This window comes from Alnus glutinosa, chromosome 4, assembly GCF_958979055.1.
Source record: "Alnus glutinosa chromosome 4, dhAlnGlut1.1, whole genome shotgun sequence".
Lineage (NCBI taxonomy): Eukaryota > Viridiplantae > Streptophyta > Magnoliopsida > Fagales > Betulaceae > Alnus > Alnus glutinosa.
This window is the reverse complement of record NC_084889.1, coordinates 2,578,287-2,597,833: the sequence shown is the minus strand read 5'-3', so window position 1 is coordinate 2,597,833 and position 19,547 is coordinate 2,578,287. Positions and strand designations below refer to the sequence as shown.

The 19,547-nt window shown below is 33.1% G+C and overlaps 1 protein-coding gene across 2 annotated transcripts; it reads right to left on the bottom strand.

Moving 5' to 3' along the window:
- Positions 1-671: 671 nt before the first annotated feature.
- LOC133866698 (abscisic acid 8'-hydroxylase CYP707A1-like) lies at positions 672-4,071 on the bottom strand. 2 transcript variants are annotated; one of them, XM_062303315.1, is made up of 9 exons: positions 3,758-4,067; positions 3,325-3,646; positions 3,042-3,191; positions 2,511-2,759; positions 2,279-2,368; positions 2,001-2,079; positions 1,713-1,819; positions 1,498-1,616; positions 672-950 (listed from the first exon to the last, which is right to left on the bottom strand). In XM_062303315.1, the coding sequence occupies exons 1-9, from the start codon at positions 3,949-3,951 to the stop codon at positions 851-853; spliced, it is 1,410 nt and encodes a 469-aa protein (XP_062159299.1). In that variant the 5' UTR covers positions 3,952-4,067; the 3' UTR covers positions 672-850. The 2 variants fall into 2 exon arrangements, with proteins under 2 accessions (XP_062159299.1, XP_062159300.1); XM_062303316.1 differs by lacking the exon at positions 672-950 and having other exon boundaries at positions 1,504-1,616; positions 1,713-1,829; positions 3,758-4,071.
- Positions 4,072-19,547: the final 15,476 nt, after the last annotated feature.

The following is a 19,547-nucleotide window of genomic DNA, read 5'->3' as shown; positions in this document are numbered from 1 at the left end:
AATTTGTCCACAGAACAATGGTCCTGGAACAAAATATCATAAACGGGAATAGTACTGGGGAAAGTAAAGCAGCTTTAAGGCTATCAAGTTCTAGAAGCCACATCTTTTGGTAAGTCCCATGAGGAAGAAAACTTTATGTAATTAGAGGCTGTCCTCCAGCCGGACCTATCATCTAACTTTCAATTGGCCAATCACTGTAGAAACACGTGGCTTTTTAGCAGCCTCTTAACGCATAGCTCAAGGGCACTTGACGGTTGCTAAAAACGTGTCAATCGCTTCAGTTTTTTTTTTTTTTTTTTTTTAGGGAATTACAACAGTAACTCGCGTATGTGATGTGTATATATATATATATATATATATGACAAAGTTTTCATTTAAATTGGGTTTAATTTTTTTTTTTTTAATCTATTCTATTAAACTGACACGTACATAAAATTCTATTAATAGAGCATGTGAGAATCTTATGCATTTTAGACACGTTTAATAGGACTGAGTTTGAGTAAAATTTTCAACCTTAATTAATTTAGAGAAAGCTTTGTTCATATATAGTAGCTAGTGAACTTGAAAGATTATTATCTAAAATTTGGGGCATTACCTTTTGCCCTATTATATATAACTCTTTTAGATGCATATTGTTCCAAGATATGAGGGAGGGAGGGAGAGAGAGAGGGTGAGAGGAGAATTTCTTTAATGACAATGAGCACAAGATGCAATTCAGGGAAAAGGATCGAAGCATCTGAACATTCCCACATGAGATTGAGGGGAATGGGCCAGGGAGAGCAAAAATGAAAGCAAAAAATAGATAGTAAAAGTACAAATGAAAAAAGTTAATTTGGAAAGGAGGTGGCATCTAGACGGTAGATTCTTTCCAAAATCTGGCTGGGAGTCCATACATGGGCACTGGGAATGGGGAATACTGAATCCCACTTTGGGATTCCACCAGTTCCCACCTGCAAAATAACCAACAAAAATGCCCTTGTCAGATAATTCTATATATGTGTTAACCACTCACCAAGATCCTCTCAAGTTGACCAAATTAAAGATCTTTTATCACTTTCTTAGTATACCCTACATACAATTGCGTGTTTGAATTGCATTGTAATTCAGGCAGCTTATTGAAAAGAATGTATAAACCACCTATTTCGAATAACCTGACATAAAGTATGAGGCTCACTTGTTTGGATGCCTGAATTGCAATAGAAAGGAGATACAAAGTTTAGCCACCTACTTTAAGCAGTTTAGAATGTGTGACTCACCAGTTTGGGGTAGGTGGGCCTTGCAGCCCCCTTTATGTGAGTCGTCCGAATTGTATGCAATTTAGACACTCAAATTGTATGAAATCCGGATCCAACGCAACATGACTTGTACATTAGACTTATGGATTAGATTAAAAAATTTATAGGATAATTAAGTGCATGTTGGAGGGGATCATCATATAATTAAGCCTATCTGATTATTATTTTAATTTATGTATTTTTCCTTTGTAAAAATATATACCTGAATTTGGTGACCAAATGGTGGATCATAATCAGCATCTCCAGTTTCGCGAGCTCATTTCCTGGGCAGGCATGCACTCCGCTGCCAAAAGGCATAAATGTATTGGGTTTCGGGGCAACCTAGAAAAACAATGAACAAAAAACATGAAGAAGTGACTGATCCCTCTTGAAACTCAAGCAGCTTTAGCCTTATGCCGGGCGTTATTCAATTCCTACCTCAAATCTTGAAGGATCAAATCTTTGAGGATCAGAGAAGAACTCTGGGTTTTGGTGAATGTTCCTGAACAAAGGCATCACTTTCCAACCTTTTGGAATTAGGTACCCTGTGACATTCTGGTGTCAGTCATTTACTTATTGTCATTAGTCTTTATATATAGTATGTTATTATCACATTAGTCTTTATAGTACAATATTGACCACCCCATCTGAATTGCATTTCTTTTGGCTAAAAGGCCCGGCCCCCATTCTTTTATTTTTTTGTTGAGTTTTAGCTTCTTCTCTTACCTTTATATTCCACATCAGCCACTGCTTCTCTGAAGGTGAAAGATATAATGCTTGCCATTCTCAAGCTTTCTAGTACTACCTGAGTAAGACCATAGTTACCTCTGTTAGTCACTCATTTCGAACTTTATCTTCGTCATTCACTTCTTATTTCACTTTGATATTTTATACTTAAACTTTTAGGATAAAGAATAATTTGGCTTGCGAATGGCACTGCATATATATATATATATATATATATATATATATATATATATATGTATATATATATATATATATACCTTGTAACTTATTGGCATGTTTCTTGTCTGACTCCAGCTCAATGGCTGATTACCTTCATCATTTGATTTACGAACAGCCTTCTGTTCAGCCTGAAAAGAGAGCATTTTCATAAATCAATAGAAAAAGATGAAAAAAGAAGAAGACAAGAAGTGGCCGGGATGACAGAGACGTGTCCTAGACCCCCTCCCTCCCTCCCCCGGCCCGGATGGTAAAGATGCTTACTGATCATACCTTTACAACCTCTAGAAGTTTCGGGTTATCATGGAGGTACTTGACAATCCATGTCATGACACTAGCTGTAGTGTCTTGAGCTGCAAACAGCACTCCAATAATGTTGTCCGCGATTTGATCTTCGCTTAAGGTCTCTCCTCTTTCGTCTTTGGAGTTCAATAGACAACCCAAAAGATCCTTATCATCTAATTTCTTCTCCTTCCTCTCACAAATAATAACACTCAGAATCTTAGTGAGCCTTTTTCTTGCCTGCAGAGTACCCAACAAAACAGAGAAAGAGAGAAGACAGTCAATTGGAATGTCACTTTTGCCAATACTACTACGTACATACTCTCGCAGATCAAACGGACGAGGATTTTCTGTTATATATGAGGCTGCGAGTCCACCTACGTACCAGACAACCTAAAATACGTGACCCATAGAAATTCGAAAAGCCTAATAACATAGGATCAGAAATTCAGAATCTTTACCAAATATGTCATATAATTATTGAATCAGAGTGGACCAGCGGAGTTTTACTTTTCTGCTTACCAGTAGGGCCTTTTTGTAGGGAGTTCCTGGAATGTTCGTAGGAAAGGAATTGTAGCCATTGTCTACTAAACAGTAATTCTTCTTTAGCTCCTCGCTATAGCGGGCGTCCAAATGGCCAAAAATTGCAAGTATACCAACCTCGAAAGAAAACTGCAAAAAGTTTTGAAATATCATATCATAATATAAATTAAATTATTAAATTCATTATTTTCTTATAAGCTTAAATATATAAGTCCTAAGTTCAATTAAATATTCCATCGTATTTTAAAGTTACCAGACTTACCCTTTTCAGTTCATGGAAAGTGTTGACGAAATGGCCGCCACCCCATGAGTCCAAGGTAGAGGCTGCAATGGCGTCGATATCCTTCACCAAGTTCCGGAGTGTGTCAAGGGACAAGGATCCTTGGACCAGCTTTCTTAGACGAGTATGGTAGTCCCCTTGGTGAAAAAACAGCGCTGACGGGCCAATCAGCCGCTCTTTGCTCTTCGGGTAGGTGGGTTTGAACAACTGAGCCTCTGTCACCAACACAAACCGAGACGCCTCAGGGCTAGCCAGCATGACACAAGGGCACCCAAGAATATGGGTCTTGAAAATTTCTCCATACCTGGAGGTCAAACACCATCTCCACCACGTTCAAACTCGTGTTTAAAAGTAATTAAATAACGAAAAGAAAGAAAGAAAGAAAAAAAGAAAAAGAAAAAGAAAAAAAAGCGACCTTTTCTGTTTGGCTGCAAAGAAAACACTTGGGTCTTGGGTGTAGAGTTGGAGAGTCTCTCCTACGTATGGCCAACCCATTGAACCTGGTGGAAGCGTAGCTCTTCTCTGGGGTTCTCTTCTGCCCCTTGATAGAAAAATATATGTGAGTAGAGTAAGGAAAAAGATAAAAACACAGACAAACACTCCACCCATCTCTCCCTCTATCTGAGTCAGATGAGTTAGCTCGTCTCGCTAACTGCAGAATATGATGATCTGGTAAGCTTTGAGTCACTCACAGAGGGAGAATGAGGACGTTTATATAGAAGGGAGAGACCGACAGGGACAAATATTCCACGATTTTAGTCCCACGTATGTATGGCGAAATTGGATAGGGAGATAGCTGCCCGTACAAATACGGGCAGCTATGACACCTGCGCTCCACCTGCTTCTGCTACTAGAACTGTAGAACACCTGTCCGACCATGTGGTTTACTGTCTGACCATATTTTATAGAGGAATGCTAGGCATCCACATACTTATTTTTAGAATTTAGTTTTAAATTGATGTATCATAATCCCATGAAATCTATCATTTTGAGAAGTGTGCCACAATCCTATTGGATTGTGACACATCAGTTTGGAACCAAATTCTGAAAAAAAGTGTTGGGATATCTAGCATTTATCTATTTTATAAGCTATTGTAAGAAACACGTGCTTTTATAATAACATTAATAAAAGGCTAAAGTATTTTTGTACAATATAATTGTATAATATTTATACAATACAAGATACATAGTGGAATTTATGTGAAGAAGACCCATCATATGGATCCTATCCGATGTATCTTATGTTGTGCAATTATATTGTGCACCAATCATAATTCTAAAAAAAAATAAAACACATATATTTTAAAAATACTTGTTATTTTATCAAATTGATTTATAAAAATTGATTACAAACTGAATATAAAAAGTACATATTTTTTTTTAATAGTTTTTCAACATTTATTAGGATGATAATTCAGAGGAACGCTAGATATCTAATTTTTTTTTTTTTTTAAAATTTAGTTTCAATTTGATGTGTCATAATTTTATGAGATTTATTATTTTGAGAAATGTATTACAATTTCATATGATTGTGACACATAATGTTATAATCAAATTCTTAAAAAAAAAATAAATAAAAAATGTTAAAATGTTAAGCATTTTTCACCCATTAATTTAATGTACAATCCAACTCATGTCTTTTCAAGATTAATCTATTTTTATTTCCTCACAGATTTGTTTAAGATTCTCCATTAATGATCAGTATCACACGTGTCCAATATTGGACACACAAATACCTTCATTTATTTTCTTTCTGTTTTGTCAAATTCACTAGTCCAGTCCAGAATGACAGATTGACTTTCCTATTATGTCGCACAAATTCCTTTGGGGATGCCAAAATTAAGCACAGAATTAACTTTGTGTATGTGGACTATACATCGGACCTCTAGATTTTCAGGATAATTCTATGAAAAATTTCTTAAACTTAATCATTATTTCAGATTAATGATAAGCCGGAAAATTATTGTCAACTACTAATGGGATATGCAAGAACGTTTTAAATTAATTCATTCTAGGTAATCATGATCAATATATCGCAACTCTCACCAGAAAAAAGAGAAATATATAGGCATGACTACTCAAGTAATTAGTTAGCTAGGGTTTATTCTATCTTGCCAAGTGGCATTTATGTCACATCTAAATATAGAAGCATATATAGCATCTAAGGTAAATAATTTTAGCAAATAATTAGAGTTTACTACAATATATAAATGTATATATAAATTATATGTCCTAGTGCCCGACATATTTATACATTAGTCACATGTTATACACTGTTAAATGCAACAAAATAAAATATTATTTATAAAATAAATGTATCTGCATTTGTCACGTCTTGACTTATTTGTTGAATTTAGGTGCATGCATGCTTAATACGGGGTTTATGTCCTTATTGAGAATCTCTTGGAAGTGAAATAAACTATGTGTTGTTGATTTTATGGGAGATGGCGACAGTGTACGTGGATTGTTATAGGAACTAGAAATTGTTTGTACTAGCTAGTTGAATTATGAAAATCAAATAAGGGAGGAAATTTCGGCCTCAAAAAGATTGGACATTCTAGGAGTGAAAATGATATGTTAATCAACCTTGATATGTATTGTTGTAATTGGGACAGGTAACCAAAAAGACAACACCCGCGGGACCTCCTTAATTAATTACGAAGAAATTAACAACTAGCTACCAATTTCTATTGACTTGGACAGTATTGTCATAACTAGGCAGAAGACAGGAGGCTTGTAATAATCGAAACACTGTTAAAAAAATAGATATTACATCATAAGATTGCTTCTAGATTTAGTCATTGTGGATAACGATGATTAGAAGAATGGAAAAAGCCTATTGCACAATAAGGTTATACAACACATAAGTCTCACTCCATATATCAAGTACTGTTGTGCATGTGTATACTTACGTTGGACAAAAAGGAAGGCACAAAAGATAAGCTTTTAGGGCTAAAAAATTGTAGAAGCAATTTTTTTTCTCTCTGTTTTTGGGATGAATATTCATTGAAAAGCAAATATCTCCATTAGTTGTAGGAGAAAATCCTTTGATTTCTCAATCATACACGAAACATTAATACAAAAGAAAATAGTCTATGTTCCTCCTCAAGGAGTCTAGCTAATCTCGATAGCGTGAAATTAGACATATCTTTTGAAGAGTCCAATTCGTATAGGACTAGCATTCAATTGAGTTCACAGTTATCTTATCTCATATTTTGTAGGAAAAAAGCTTATCCCGACAAATCTGGAATAGAGTCCTTCTGTGATGTTTTAGGGAGTTATGGATGGAGCTTATCCCATAAATCTCGCATGTAATATCAGGATAAGAATCCAGTATACTCTATCTATATCACCTTATGGCAGTCCTGAGAAATCCATTTCCGGGACCAACTGGATATGGACATTTCCTAAGAAATCCATTACTACCACATGTAATTGATGATTTTATAAAGTCTATCAAAGCAATTAACTAAATGCGAAAATTAAATGCATGATAAGAAAATAACATCAATTGAGAAATGTCATTTAATGCAGAAAGTTTGGTAAAAAAATAGTTCTAAATTGTTTGACAATCATTAAAGATTCACATTTATAATTAACCTTTCTTGTGCAATTAATTGCACTTTTTTTCTTTTTATTTATTGATGTACTTTTTGAAAAAAGAGTTTCATGTTGAACTCTACTGAATGCCTGTCCCTTTTTTTTTTTTTCTTTTTTTTTTTTTCTTCTTTTATATATATATATATATTCAAAAAAAAAAAAAAAAAAAAAAAAAAAATCTTTTTATATGGCTTATGTACACCATTACGCCACGTGTGCTAGTATTGCGTACGTGGTCGGTCCTTATGACTAAGGCAATACTTGTGGGCTTGAATTGGCAACGTAATTAATCGAGGTGCACTTAGTGTAACAAAATTTATTAACGAGCCACAAAGTTGCTTAGTTTGGCACACTCGAATCCATACACATGCACTCATCTTATAAACAACAATTTTCTCTTCTCTTTACTTCTTTTGAAAACTCTTATCTAGGCATTGTGTAGGAGGGGGTTATTTTTTTCTTTTTTTCTTTTTTTTTTTTATAAATTTCTCTCTTCCAACTTGTCTTAAAAAATGGTTCTCAACTCGAGAACTTTCTAAAAATATAAACTTACTGAAAACATTGTCTAATTAGAATGGAACTTTTGGGACTTATAACTTTGTCTTATCTTAAAACCTTCCTTGCTTAAATAATTCCATAAAAGGAAACTTACCTTAAGAGATCGAATAGTTCCCAAATCGAGAAATTTTTTAAAATAGAAACTTACTTCACATAATTAATTAGATTTGCTACTCTGTATCCTAGTTAGAATGAACACAAAGAGTCTTTTTCGGACCTTCCACTTTTTAGAAGTCTTGCTCTTTTCTTTTTTTTAATCCGAAAAATAATAATGTTTTCCAAAAACTATCATTAGTACAAACTCTAATTTATATTAGCTACCTATTTTCACAAAAGATCTCTTATAAATGTGTCTTATTTTGCATAAAACTTAAAAAAATATATATAAAATAAAAATTGAATTCAAGTTTTTAAAATATTATTTCTCATTAAGGAATATCGTTTCCCTCGTATGGACCTTGCAGATCTAATAGTAATTTTAAAAAATGAGAGGATGAGAAAAGACATGATGATGATGATGTACGGGCGTATATCACATCTCATGTTCAAAATAGTCTAATTGGCCATGGACTCTTTCTAACTAGTGTACTACTATTAAGGCCTACAACACTCTAAACAAGTCAAATTCACAGTATGCTACTAAAATGATTTGGGCTTAATTACTAAAACAACTTTTAAGCCTAAAAACTAAATTATATATATGGATCAAAGTGTACGTGTTCTAATCATGTTCTTAACAAAGATTTCCCAAAACCTATAATTTTCCTCAAACGGTTTAATTATTATATATATGTAAACTATATATGCAATTTTTACACTAAATGTTAAGAATTATTATAATTAAAAATATATATGAAATTTTTCATGTTTGGTATGATTTTGTACGTGTGCAAATAGAACTCCAAAATTTCTAATATATTTGCAAAATAATGATGTGGGTTGCACGCGTTGCCGCCCCCTTAGCTCTTTAACGGCAGATTTGTGCTTAATAATTACCTAGTACTCTATAAAAGGTGCCCCATTTTGGCTTTATAGAGATTTTTAGATCCGATCGATGTCGATCTACTATACATCCACCACCAGCCACATTTAAATCTGACAGGCATCGCAATGTTGCTCCGATCCTTAATTTCCGACGGCTCTGTAGGTCCAGTCATTTACATTAATGCATGTTGTCCTCCTTGCTGTGACTCTCCCGTCTTCTTCGAGTTCTAATTAATGAGAATCTATATTGTATTATTGTGGCAGTTCATCTATTGCTCTATCTCACAAACCGCCACTTTTGACGGCCCTTTAATATTGAACCGGGCTACTCGATCATGTGCCAATATCAAATTAATTTTTTAGCTTTATTTGTACATTAATTATAATATTTGCATGTAGAGGTACCCCCACCCCTCGATCTTCTTGCAACTTCTTTCTCTGTTTTAATGTAATCTCACTTAAATTAACTAATTAAAAATTATTATTATTATTATTATTTTTTTAAAAAAACATATATGTTTTGAAATCTTGGTGCTGGGGTACGTCAATGTAGACTGTAGAGGTACCCCACCTCTCTTCTTGCATCTTCTTTTTCTGTTTTGGTGTAATTAATCTCACTTAAATAAATAATTTTCTTAAAATAAATAAATAAATAATGTTGAGGAATCTTGGTGTCGGGGGACGCTCGGGGGTAGGGGCGGCCAGTGGCGTCCAGCTCAGTCGTGGGGGTTCTTAAGATCTTGACCATTTGGGATGGAATTAGCCCTTGATTCTTGAAGGCCCCATATATATATGTCGATACGTACGGAAGAACAAGGGCACACTCAGAACTTTCCCGAGCCTGGGGACCCCACCTCAGTGGCAGACTGTCACCATTAAGGCTAGCTGGATTTTAAACTTGTCAAGATCCTGGTGGTCCACGTAAGAGGCAGACTTGATACTTGTCGTGATCCTGGTTGGCCATTTCGAGAGTCTTCCGATACGAGAAGGCCCGCGAATTCCCTTCCTAATTCACCAATCACAATGCACCCTCTTATTACAACCAAGTGAATGGAAGATGTAACTCGAATCTTTGGTGTGTATATATATATATATGTACGTAGTAGGCTTAGTTTTACTATATCCCGCTAATTTCTTTCTGCTTCTCCGGCCTTAATTAATTGGTTTCTTCTATATATATATATTCTTTTTCTACCTTAATTTATCTTTTATTTTAGTTACAAGATGAAGAAAATAATTAAAAATCTTTGCTGTCATTGAGAATCTGAGATGGTAAGGAAAGATGAGAAGGAAGAAAATATTAGATCGTGAATTCCGTGGCCATGCATGAGGATATATAGGAGGCAAAATAATGTCAATCAAAGAAATTAGAGAAAAAATTTCTTGATGTTTCTTTAATCATATTAACATTACAATTCTATCGAATGTTGATGAGTGTCTTAAAACGATTAAATTAACTATTTTTTATCTGTTTAAATTTTTAGAATAGTTAATTAGTGATTTAATTAACATGGTTCCAAGTTTAAATTTTGCAATATTTGTCATTCAACTTTCAGTTCAATTAAATATTTTTAATGTTTAGTCTCAATTATTAAACTTTTAGAATAAGCATTAACGTACAAAGTGCACCATGCATGCATTGACGAAGAGTAATTCTCCATAGAAAAGAAATTCGACCAGGCTCACACACTATATGTATTTCAACGTTTTGGGGATATATCGTAACCTGGCCTGTTCTGTATATATGTTGTAAACCCTTACCCAATCATGTGGTGTTATTTATCCACAGGATGATCGAGAAAACAATATCACAATTCAGTCCCATAATTAATTAAGAAATTGATCAATATATATATATATATATAGAGAGAGAGAGAGAGAGAGACGCGCGAACGGAAGTCTGTGTCAAAAATATATGTGACAACGAGAATATATCTCATACGGAATTTAATTGCTGGTCATCGTCTGCATCATTCTCCACTTTCCTCATGGCTCTCCTCACATAGTCACATGCTACCATTCCAGAAAAGCTTGCTTGCTGCGAGGCTTTAGCGTACTTCAACGTCCAAAATCATGCATGGGAGGAATGAAAAGTAAGTACTGCGAGTTTGCGAACGTGTTACGTGTCGAGTATTCAACGTTCCTCGTACAAAGTTCGACACATCCCTGGTATCACTTGCTTCGGAGGTGTCAATCAATCACAGGAAGATATCTTTTGAAGATATTCGGATTATCAATTATTTGGGGGCAGGTGTCCGCCTCCTACATGCTCATGTGTACTATCATTTTATAATCTTCTAATCGATCTTTTATATATATAATGCCTTCGGTAATGCTAAAATTACTACAAATACATTGTAAATGTATAACTCCAAGATATATTGTAGAGAACCCACATGTATAAGTTTTACTTCATTGTGTCTTAGAGTTGTACACTTGTAGTATATTTGTAGTGCATGTATCACTTCCATGTAGCCTTTAACTATTACATTATTAATTAAGTGATAGTATGTTATGTTATTGTTAATTAGTTTACATTTTTAAAAAAAATAATAATTAATTAAGTAAAAAATTATCATGACATGCACTGGATCGATCATATGAATTCGAATCTTATCTTACATTTAAATTTTATTAAAATTAAAAATTTGACGTGCATTATATATATATATATCATATTCAAGAGAGATCTTAGTAAATAAATCCACACATGCATGAGAAGGATTATTAAAATATTAATTAAGTAGTTAAATTTATCTTATTTAAAGCATTTCCAGTAATAATAGTCAAAGTAGCTATTGAAAAAGTATAACTCTCTATTTTAGCTATTATTTTTTCTATAATCTCTCCAACAGATTCTCTATCCTACCCTTTACTTGCATTTAAATAATATTTTATGTGGAAAGAAGTGTGAAAGAAATAGAGAGAGAGAGAGAGAGAGAAAGTAGGAAAGAGAGGGAGAAAATAATAAAAAAAAATGTTTATAGTGTAAATAGTGAATAGGCACAAGAGCTTATTTAGAGCATCTCCACAGGCTAGTCAAATGCCTCAAAATAGTCAAGTTTGACTATTATGAGCGATTTTTTGCCTCCACCAGAATAGGCCGAATAGATTATTTTCCTTCTAGTATGAATAGTGAATAAGCAATTTTTTTATTATTATCTTTATCCCTTTCCTTCTCCCCCTCTCTCTCTCTTTCCCTCTCTTTCTTTCACATTGTTAGAGTGTGTATAGAAGAGAGTAGTACTTTTTCAATAGCTATTTTGGCTATTATTGCTAGAGATGCTTTTACTATTCATACTAAAAGGAGAAAAAAAAATAATAATAATCTATTTTGCCTATTCTACTGGAGAAGAAAAAATGGCTCATAATAGTCAAATTTGACTATTATGAACCGTTTTCCTATTTTGTTGGAGATGCTCTTAATCAGATTAAATTTGTTGATGGGATAAATAAGAGTTTTTTAATATTTCTAAATGATTGATTAATTATAGATAAATGCTATTTACTATTCTCTCATCCTCCCTAACTTTTTTTTTTTAAAAAAAATATGTGCTATACATCATTCTTCTATATATCCTTCTTCCATCCTCCCACTCTTCAAAATCACAATTGGATTTGTGGGGGCCTAATGTGGGATACACATGATCTCCACATATCTAATGGCGATTTAGAAAAAATGAAAAAATGAATCATTTTTCTTTTTAAAATTAATCATTGATTGGATCTGTAAAATTAACTCACACCGGCCTTCACTTATGTAGGTCCTAAAATTTTATGGTTGATATTCAAAATATGAGGATGAAGAAGGATGCATGGGAGATTGATAAATAAATAGGATTTATGTTAATTTATTGATTATATATGTCCACTTCTAATTAAGTATATGCTTGTGAGCAGCGCGGACACCACAATATATGGTTTTTGTTTATTTGGTTTCTAGTATTTGAACCTTCTTTTTCTTCCTAAAGAATCATTATAATATAAAATTGCACTTTCAATGCATATATTTGATCACTAAAGAGTCCGCTTTCTAATGCTTAATTATGAGTGGAGAGCAACTGTTGGTTTCCTAAATATATAATGCTCTCCCCATTTACCAGAGCTTTAGTGCTGTTATCATGCACATCACGAATTATGGCTTCTGCCTTGGATTTATGATAAGGACAAGGTTTTCTTTCAAATTTTGTTAAAATATCTTATTCTTCTTTTTTTTTTTTTTACAAAAAAAAAAAAAAAAAAAAAAAAAAAAAAAAAAAATTCAATCTACTAAACTTATATATGTCAAAAATACATGCGATTCTCACATTAAATTTCTTAAAATTAGGGCTAAAAAAGCTGGCAATTAACGCTTACTTCTAACCGCCTTTAAAAGCATTTTTGAAAAGGCATTTAGCGGTTATAATCGCAAAATGACAAGGCATCAATCATGAATTTACTTGGGCATAGTCATTAAGGCTCAAATCTGGTATTAAAAAAATAAAAAAAAAGCAATTAGTGTTGGTGGTTATTATTTTTAATAACCGCCCTAGATGATTGTGATTAATTAGTGGTTTAAGCCAATAACTACTAACTACTAACCGCAACAACCTTTTCATCCATACTTAAAATGCATGCATATAATTGATCTACATGCCTAGCTAGTAGCTAATAATTAACCCAAACCTCTTCAATCTTGAATTTGATTTCATACAGCATGGTTATCTTCAAGAAAGACTAGATACAATGAAAGAAATACACCACCCATTCCCATTTTTCAGAAGATCAGACTTTGATATGTCGGAGTAGGCCACAGGCTAGCTAGGACGTAAGCCTAGAAGACATATGCAAGATGGGTCGATATTATTTCTGAAATTCATTGCAGGAATTATGCATGGTCTATATATATACACTAGCAAATTATTAAATTGTCACTTATTTTAAAAGTTTAAGCAGATAGAAATATGTAAATTTAATCATTTAATCAACACTTTAACACAAAGTTGATCGAAGCTATAAATTTGCAATATATATCATTTCACGCAAGAGAGAAGGAAACAGAGATGATCGAGTAATGCTAGAGGTATTAAATTTTTTACTTAAGAGATGAATACTAAGATAATGATGTAGAGCTTATTTATCAATACTAATAACATTTATTTTTATTAATTGTATTCATCATCTCTAATGAATAAACTTAGCACCAATATCTGGATCCATCTGACTGGTCAATATATTCATGGCACCAATGATCACTTCCTGGCATGTGACATAAACCAGAAGAGAGAGAGAGAGGTGGCAGTAGCAGTAGCAGCTATGGTGGTGTCATACTGTCATTGGAAGCCCTAGCTAGGACCATGCACGCCCACTGCCCATAGTACGCGCGCTTTTTACCGCGCAACTCGCATGGCGCGTAGTTTACGACGACATATATGCAGTCTGCGCGCGGGAAGATAATTATAAGAATGCCCTCTTGAATGTTCTCTTCTTTTTCGGCTTTTATTATAATATAATTGTCGCACAGTCTTTGATAAGGATGACTTAAATAGAATATAATTGAACATACTCGCGATGAAATGAAAATTAAATAGAAAAGTCTATAAAAAATAAAAAAAAAAAAAAAAATTAAATAGAAAAGTGGTAGGAAAAGAGAAAACATAAATAAAGATTAAAAAATGGTTCGATATTATATATATATATATATATATATATATACGTTCATTACAAGAGAAGAGTACTTTAAAACGACTGTAATTTGTTTTTATTTTACTTAATATTTATAGAGCTTAATTACAAATTAATTGAATTTATTCAAATATAATCTAATCCCTATTCAAACCTTTTATTTAGGTAATCTAATCCTCTATGATAAAATATCTATTAATATCATATAATCCAACAATAATCATATTATAAGAGCATATAATTAAAGAGATGAACAAGATTATATTCCTAGTCGCATGAGCTTTTTCTTTTTTGGTGTTTTTTTATTGGTCTAATTAATTAAGCACAAATTTGTCAGCTAAAAGTAAAGCAAATTTGGGTGAGGCTATTTCTTAGTGTCACAATTAGGGTTTCTTAAAATCTCAAAAAGACTAGAAGACGTTATAATTAGGGTTCTTAAAATCATTTATATAGCCTAAATTCCGTGTCTGAATAATCCACTCGATCACTACCAATATATATATATATATATATATAAAGACAAAAAAGAATAATCCACTCACTTTCCTTATCTAAAATATCACGCCTTGCCTAACATATAAAAGGCAAAAATATTGAAAAATCATTCTCCTCCCAACCTCTCCAAAGTAGATTCTTAGTTGTGTCCCTACCTTTATTTATTGCCATGAAGAGGCAAAATATCTTTCAAGAAGAATCTTGCTTGCCTTTTTTAGAAAAAGAAAGATAATGTAGAAAATGTTCAAAAGTTATATATTTTGTTATTGAAAATTAGTCAAATTTCAAGTTCGTCATTTAAAAATTTCACCAAATTGGTCTTTGTTTTTTCAAAAATATATTTTTCATTTTATTTTTCTTCTCATCGATCCGTCTATTGGAATACTGACAGGGACAAAACTAGGGGAGGCCGGTAGGGGCCATGGTCCCCCCACCCCTCCCCCCTCAATTTTTCCAAAAAAAAAAGTAAAAAAAGTAAAAAAATTTATAAGGTAAAAAAAAAATTAGCCTACTCGCTCCTACTAACAAACTTTTTTGGCCTCTGCCCATAAGAGCTTCAGACTTCGTCCCAGTTAACTGATGGCATGCACATACTTATGTGAGTAGTTTTTTGATTATATGACACGGTTTCAAAACTGGGCCTAATCAGCTACGTACTAATTAACTGAGGGTAAACATGCATTAGACAATTGCCAAATATATGAGTTAATTTTCTTAATATATACCTGAAAGACTATCAAATGTGGCTCATTAATCCTCTCACATTTGATCCGGAAGTTGATTATCCTTTTCTAGTTTGAAAATTAAACAATTTCGTACATAAAAAAAAAAAAGAGAGAAAGAAAGAAAAATGATCACCTCAAGCAACTCCTTCATTACTCCATTCCTATAGGTGATCGGAATACGAGAAAAAAGAAACAAAATTTGGTTTTTTAAAATATCTTGAAGAGTATTATCTTTACTCGATCTTCACGCCAGTTGAGGAAACTAACATTCTCAAATTCAAGTGGGCCCACAACAGAGCCTTGGGCCCAGTCGGCCTAACAACGCCTGCTCGGTCGTTAAGGTCTCGAATATCGAATATTCTTAAAAGCGTCTCATGAACATCCTCGATCACTAGAATTGGGGATGAGCACGGCCGAACGGTCTCATAAAACCATTGTCTTGGGAACACTAGAAGAACACACCGTATGCCCATATTTAGTTGGTCCCGATAACGACTTTTTCGTGATCACTACGAAACGATATGGATGAAACATACTTCAATGTTTATCTTGAAATTACGGTCAGGATCCATGGAATAAGGTTTGATTTCATGAATTATTAGCAAGTTGCAGAAGGACTCCATCTCGTGTTTTCCGGGATAAGCTCTTATCCCACAAAATATGGGATAAGATACATGATTCCTATATGAAATCAGCTGATAGGAAGTCCTACCCAAACTGGACTTTTAGAAAGATAAGTCCGATCCCATATGATCTAGGAATCAGACTCTTAATAGAATTGTATTAGAACACTCCAATTATCTTAGAATTGTGTGCTTATAAATAGGTTTCGACTCCATGTACGAATTTACTTTGATCTCTCTGAATTTACTCTACTCTCAATACTCTTTGAAATTGTCTATTAGAATCTGATTTAGGCATTAGAAGCTGTTTAATAGGTTTTCATATCAACTACTTAAAACAATTCACGTAATACATGTAAAATTAGTTTGATAAATGGATATAAAGAGTAGCGTTACTATAAACTAATTTGGCACAAAATTTTCAATACATTTGAAATTCGGGTGATTTTGAAGGACTAAGCATATAATTTAACTTTTAGAAAATTAAATTAATAAAAAAATTCACTTTGAAAAGTAGACATGTATCTTGAGACATCCCCAAAAGGAAAATATTATCTTTAAATTGAAACAAAAGAAGTTTCAATGTAATTTTAGTTTGTTGCTTAGGTAGCTGCTTTAAGCTAGGATTTGTTCCTAGTTTAGTGGTTAGGGATTCTGTATCTCTAGTCACTATCTCAGGCCTATGGCCGTGTTCTATAGTTTCTGGACTGGATGTCTGCCTTCGGGCTGTTGTAGTTGCCTTCGGGCTTGGTTTTATATTTTAATTGAAAGTTTCAGTTTTGTTAAAAAAAAAAAAAAAAAAAAAAAAAAAAAGAAGTTTCAATGTAATAAATAAAAAGGACGACTCAATCTCATATGTTTGCTCAGGATAAAAGCCCGCCCCCTAAATGTTTGGGAAAAAAAAAATTATGTAATTTTTTAATCTTTTTTTTTTTTTTTGTCCTAACAATAATGTCTTTACAAAATTACAAATTCCTATAAATTAAATCAAAACATTCATTTCCTTGTAATTGCTCAAAAAAAAAAAAAAAAAAAAAAATTTAAGACAGCTTAACCTAGCCTCAGCCCAAGAAGTTACCCTCAAATTTGGACTGATATTGAACTAAAAAAATTCAACCCAAAACCAAAATTAGACACTATAAATGATAAAAATATAGTATATAAAAAAATAAAAAAATAAAATTATTTATTATTATACTTTATTATTTTAATTTCACCCCTACTAAAATAGATTTCTAGCTCCGTCATTGTCCAGGATATTGAGACAATGGACAAAACTCAAAACGTTATAGAAGTCAAAATTTTAAATTGTAATTTCGTTATAACAAAAAATATCATTCACTAATATATCCAAATAAGGAAATCTAACTAATTAATTTGAAGGATAATTACGATAAACTCTCCTTAACAGTTAACATAAGCTGTTCCTGTGACACCTTATCTAAGCATGCATGCATGTTGTTCACATACACGTACGGATCTTTTATCCGAAATTTCATGTCTAAATTTATTGTACATTTGATCCGACAACTTAGATTATAGAGTGTGTATAATAAAGAGAAATGTTAGAGCTCTTTTTATTGTTTTTTTTATTGTCATTTTGAATGATATGGATTTAATAAAATAAATAAATAAATATATATATATATATATATATATATATATATATATATATATATATCTCAAAAGCTAGGTAACCTACGGAATGCAACTTTTTAAGCAAAAAAAAATTAAATTCACGTCATTTAAAATAATACCAAAAGGACGCTGGAAAGAGTTTAAACATTTTTTTATAATAAATATTGGAGAAGATGTAAATTCTTATTTGACAAGCAAGTGGAATACATACACACACATGCACCTCGTGAAAAATATATTTTTTGGCACTCTTTTTCCATAACATGGCTAATATGTCAACAAATTGGAAACACTAAAGACATTCTACATTCTAGACGGAAGATCCAAGTAGTTTCGGTTCCCATTCCGGTTGCTCATTTTGAGCCGAGTTACCGGCTGGACGGAACGGTGTGTCGAGAGCATTTGTATTGACCCTTGGAAAAGGGCTAGTCACATATATATTATTATTTTAAAAAGACTAATTAAGTTACAATAGAACTTCTTAATTAGAATAACTTATAAAACTCAATCTTATCTAGTAAGTAATCAATATGAGACTTAACACTCATGATCACGTTTATTGTTAACTATATATATTTTTTGAGTCTAAAACTTATCACATGATTGGCTGATTGAAAAAAAAAAAAAACTATCAAAATTAGACTTGAATTCATAATTTGACCTCTTGATCGATGAAAAATTCTGATTAAACCCTTGCGAATTACCAAATATTTTAGACATGATTTGGTCCATGCAAGTTCGAGTGAACAATTAATCTCTGGAGGGCCATACTATTGACGGATCTACAATACAAATTTCCATGAATGACTATCAGCCCAACTCATTCAAGAGAATTGGGAGACTACAGAGGGCCTAACTTCCGACAGACTCTCGGGAGGCTGCCCACCAAATTGCTAGGAGGCTGACGACCCAAGTACAGCTAGGGCCTAAAGGGCTCGGCGGCTTGCAGCCTAAACGGCTCAGCAAGGACCCTAACACATCCTCACTTAGGAAATGAATCGATCTTTACGTTAGTTAAAGACTACTGGCCGGCAAGAATTTCCGAAACCCTAGATCAGAGGCAAAGGACAAAGGCCTATAAAAGGAAAACTAGGGCATTCATTCAAGTATGCCTAATTGACCCAACAGTCAAAACTCTCTCTTGCCTCACAAAAACAGACTTGAGCGTAGGAGTAGTTGATTCCTCCAAAAAAAAAAAAAAAAAAAAAATTCCCCTTGCAGATCCTCCTTCTAGCTAGTTGCGTACGGTCACAGTACTAGATACTAACAATCTATATATATATATATATATATATATATATATATATATATATATATATATCTTCCAACCCGTCAGCAGGCCAGGGGGTATGGTTACGTAGCCCATGGAGGCCGTACCACGGTAAAGTTGCGGAACTTGAGTTTAGTAGCTAAACAAACAAGTGCATACGAGGTACGTACAAAAAAGCGAAACCAAATCAAATTAAAAGTAGAATCGAATAATTAATATTCACGCTTTCCTTTTTGACGTTTTTGCTAATGCCTAATGCATGCATATCATGATGCTTACTTTTATGTTCCCATCCAATATGCTTATCGCCTTAACTTGATCTTATCCAATCTCCTCATCTTCATATATTCTTTAACAACACATATACATATGTGTGTGTGTGAAAAGCTTCCACAGCTTCGTAGCAGCATGCCAGCATTGCAACTTGGTTTACTTTCTCTCAGCCGCAGCTTTTTAAAAGCAGAGCAAAAATATACTAATGGAATCTTCAAGTGACCATGAACATGATGATGATATAATATATTTAATTACCATGCATACATGATACAACACATGTTTTACTTACTCCTCGATCCTTGAATACACGCACATCGATCGATCAAGAAAGATGTTTGACCATGAAAAGGCAGGAGGTGAAAAGTTGGGGGA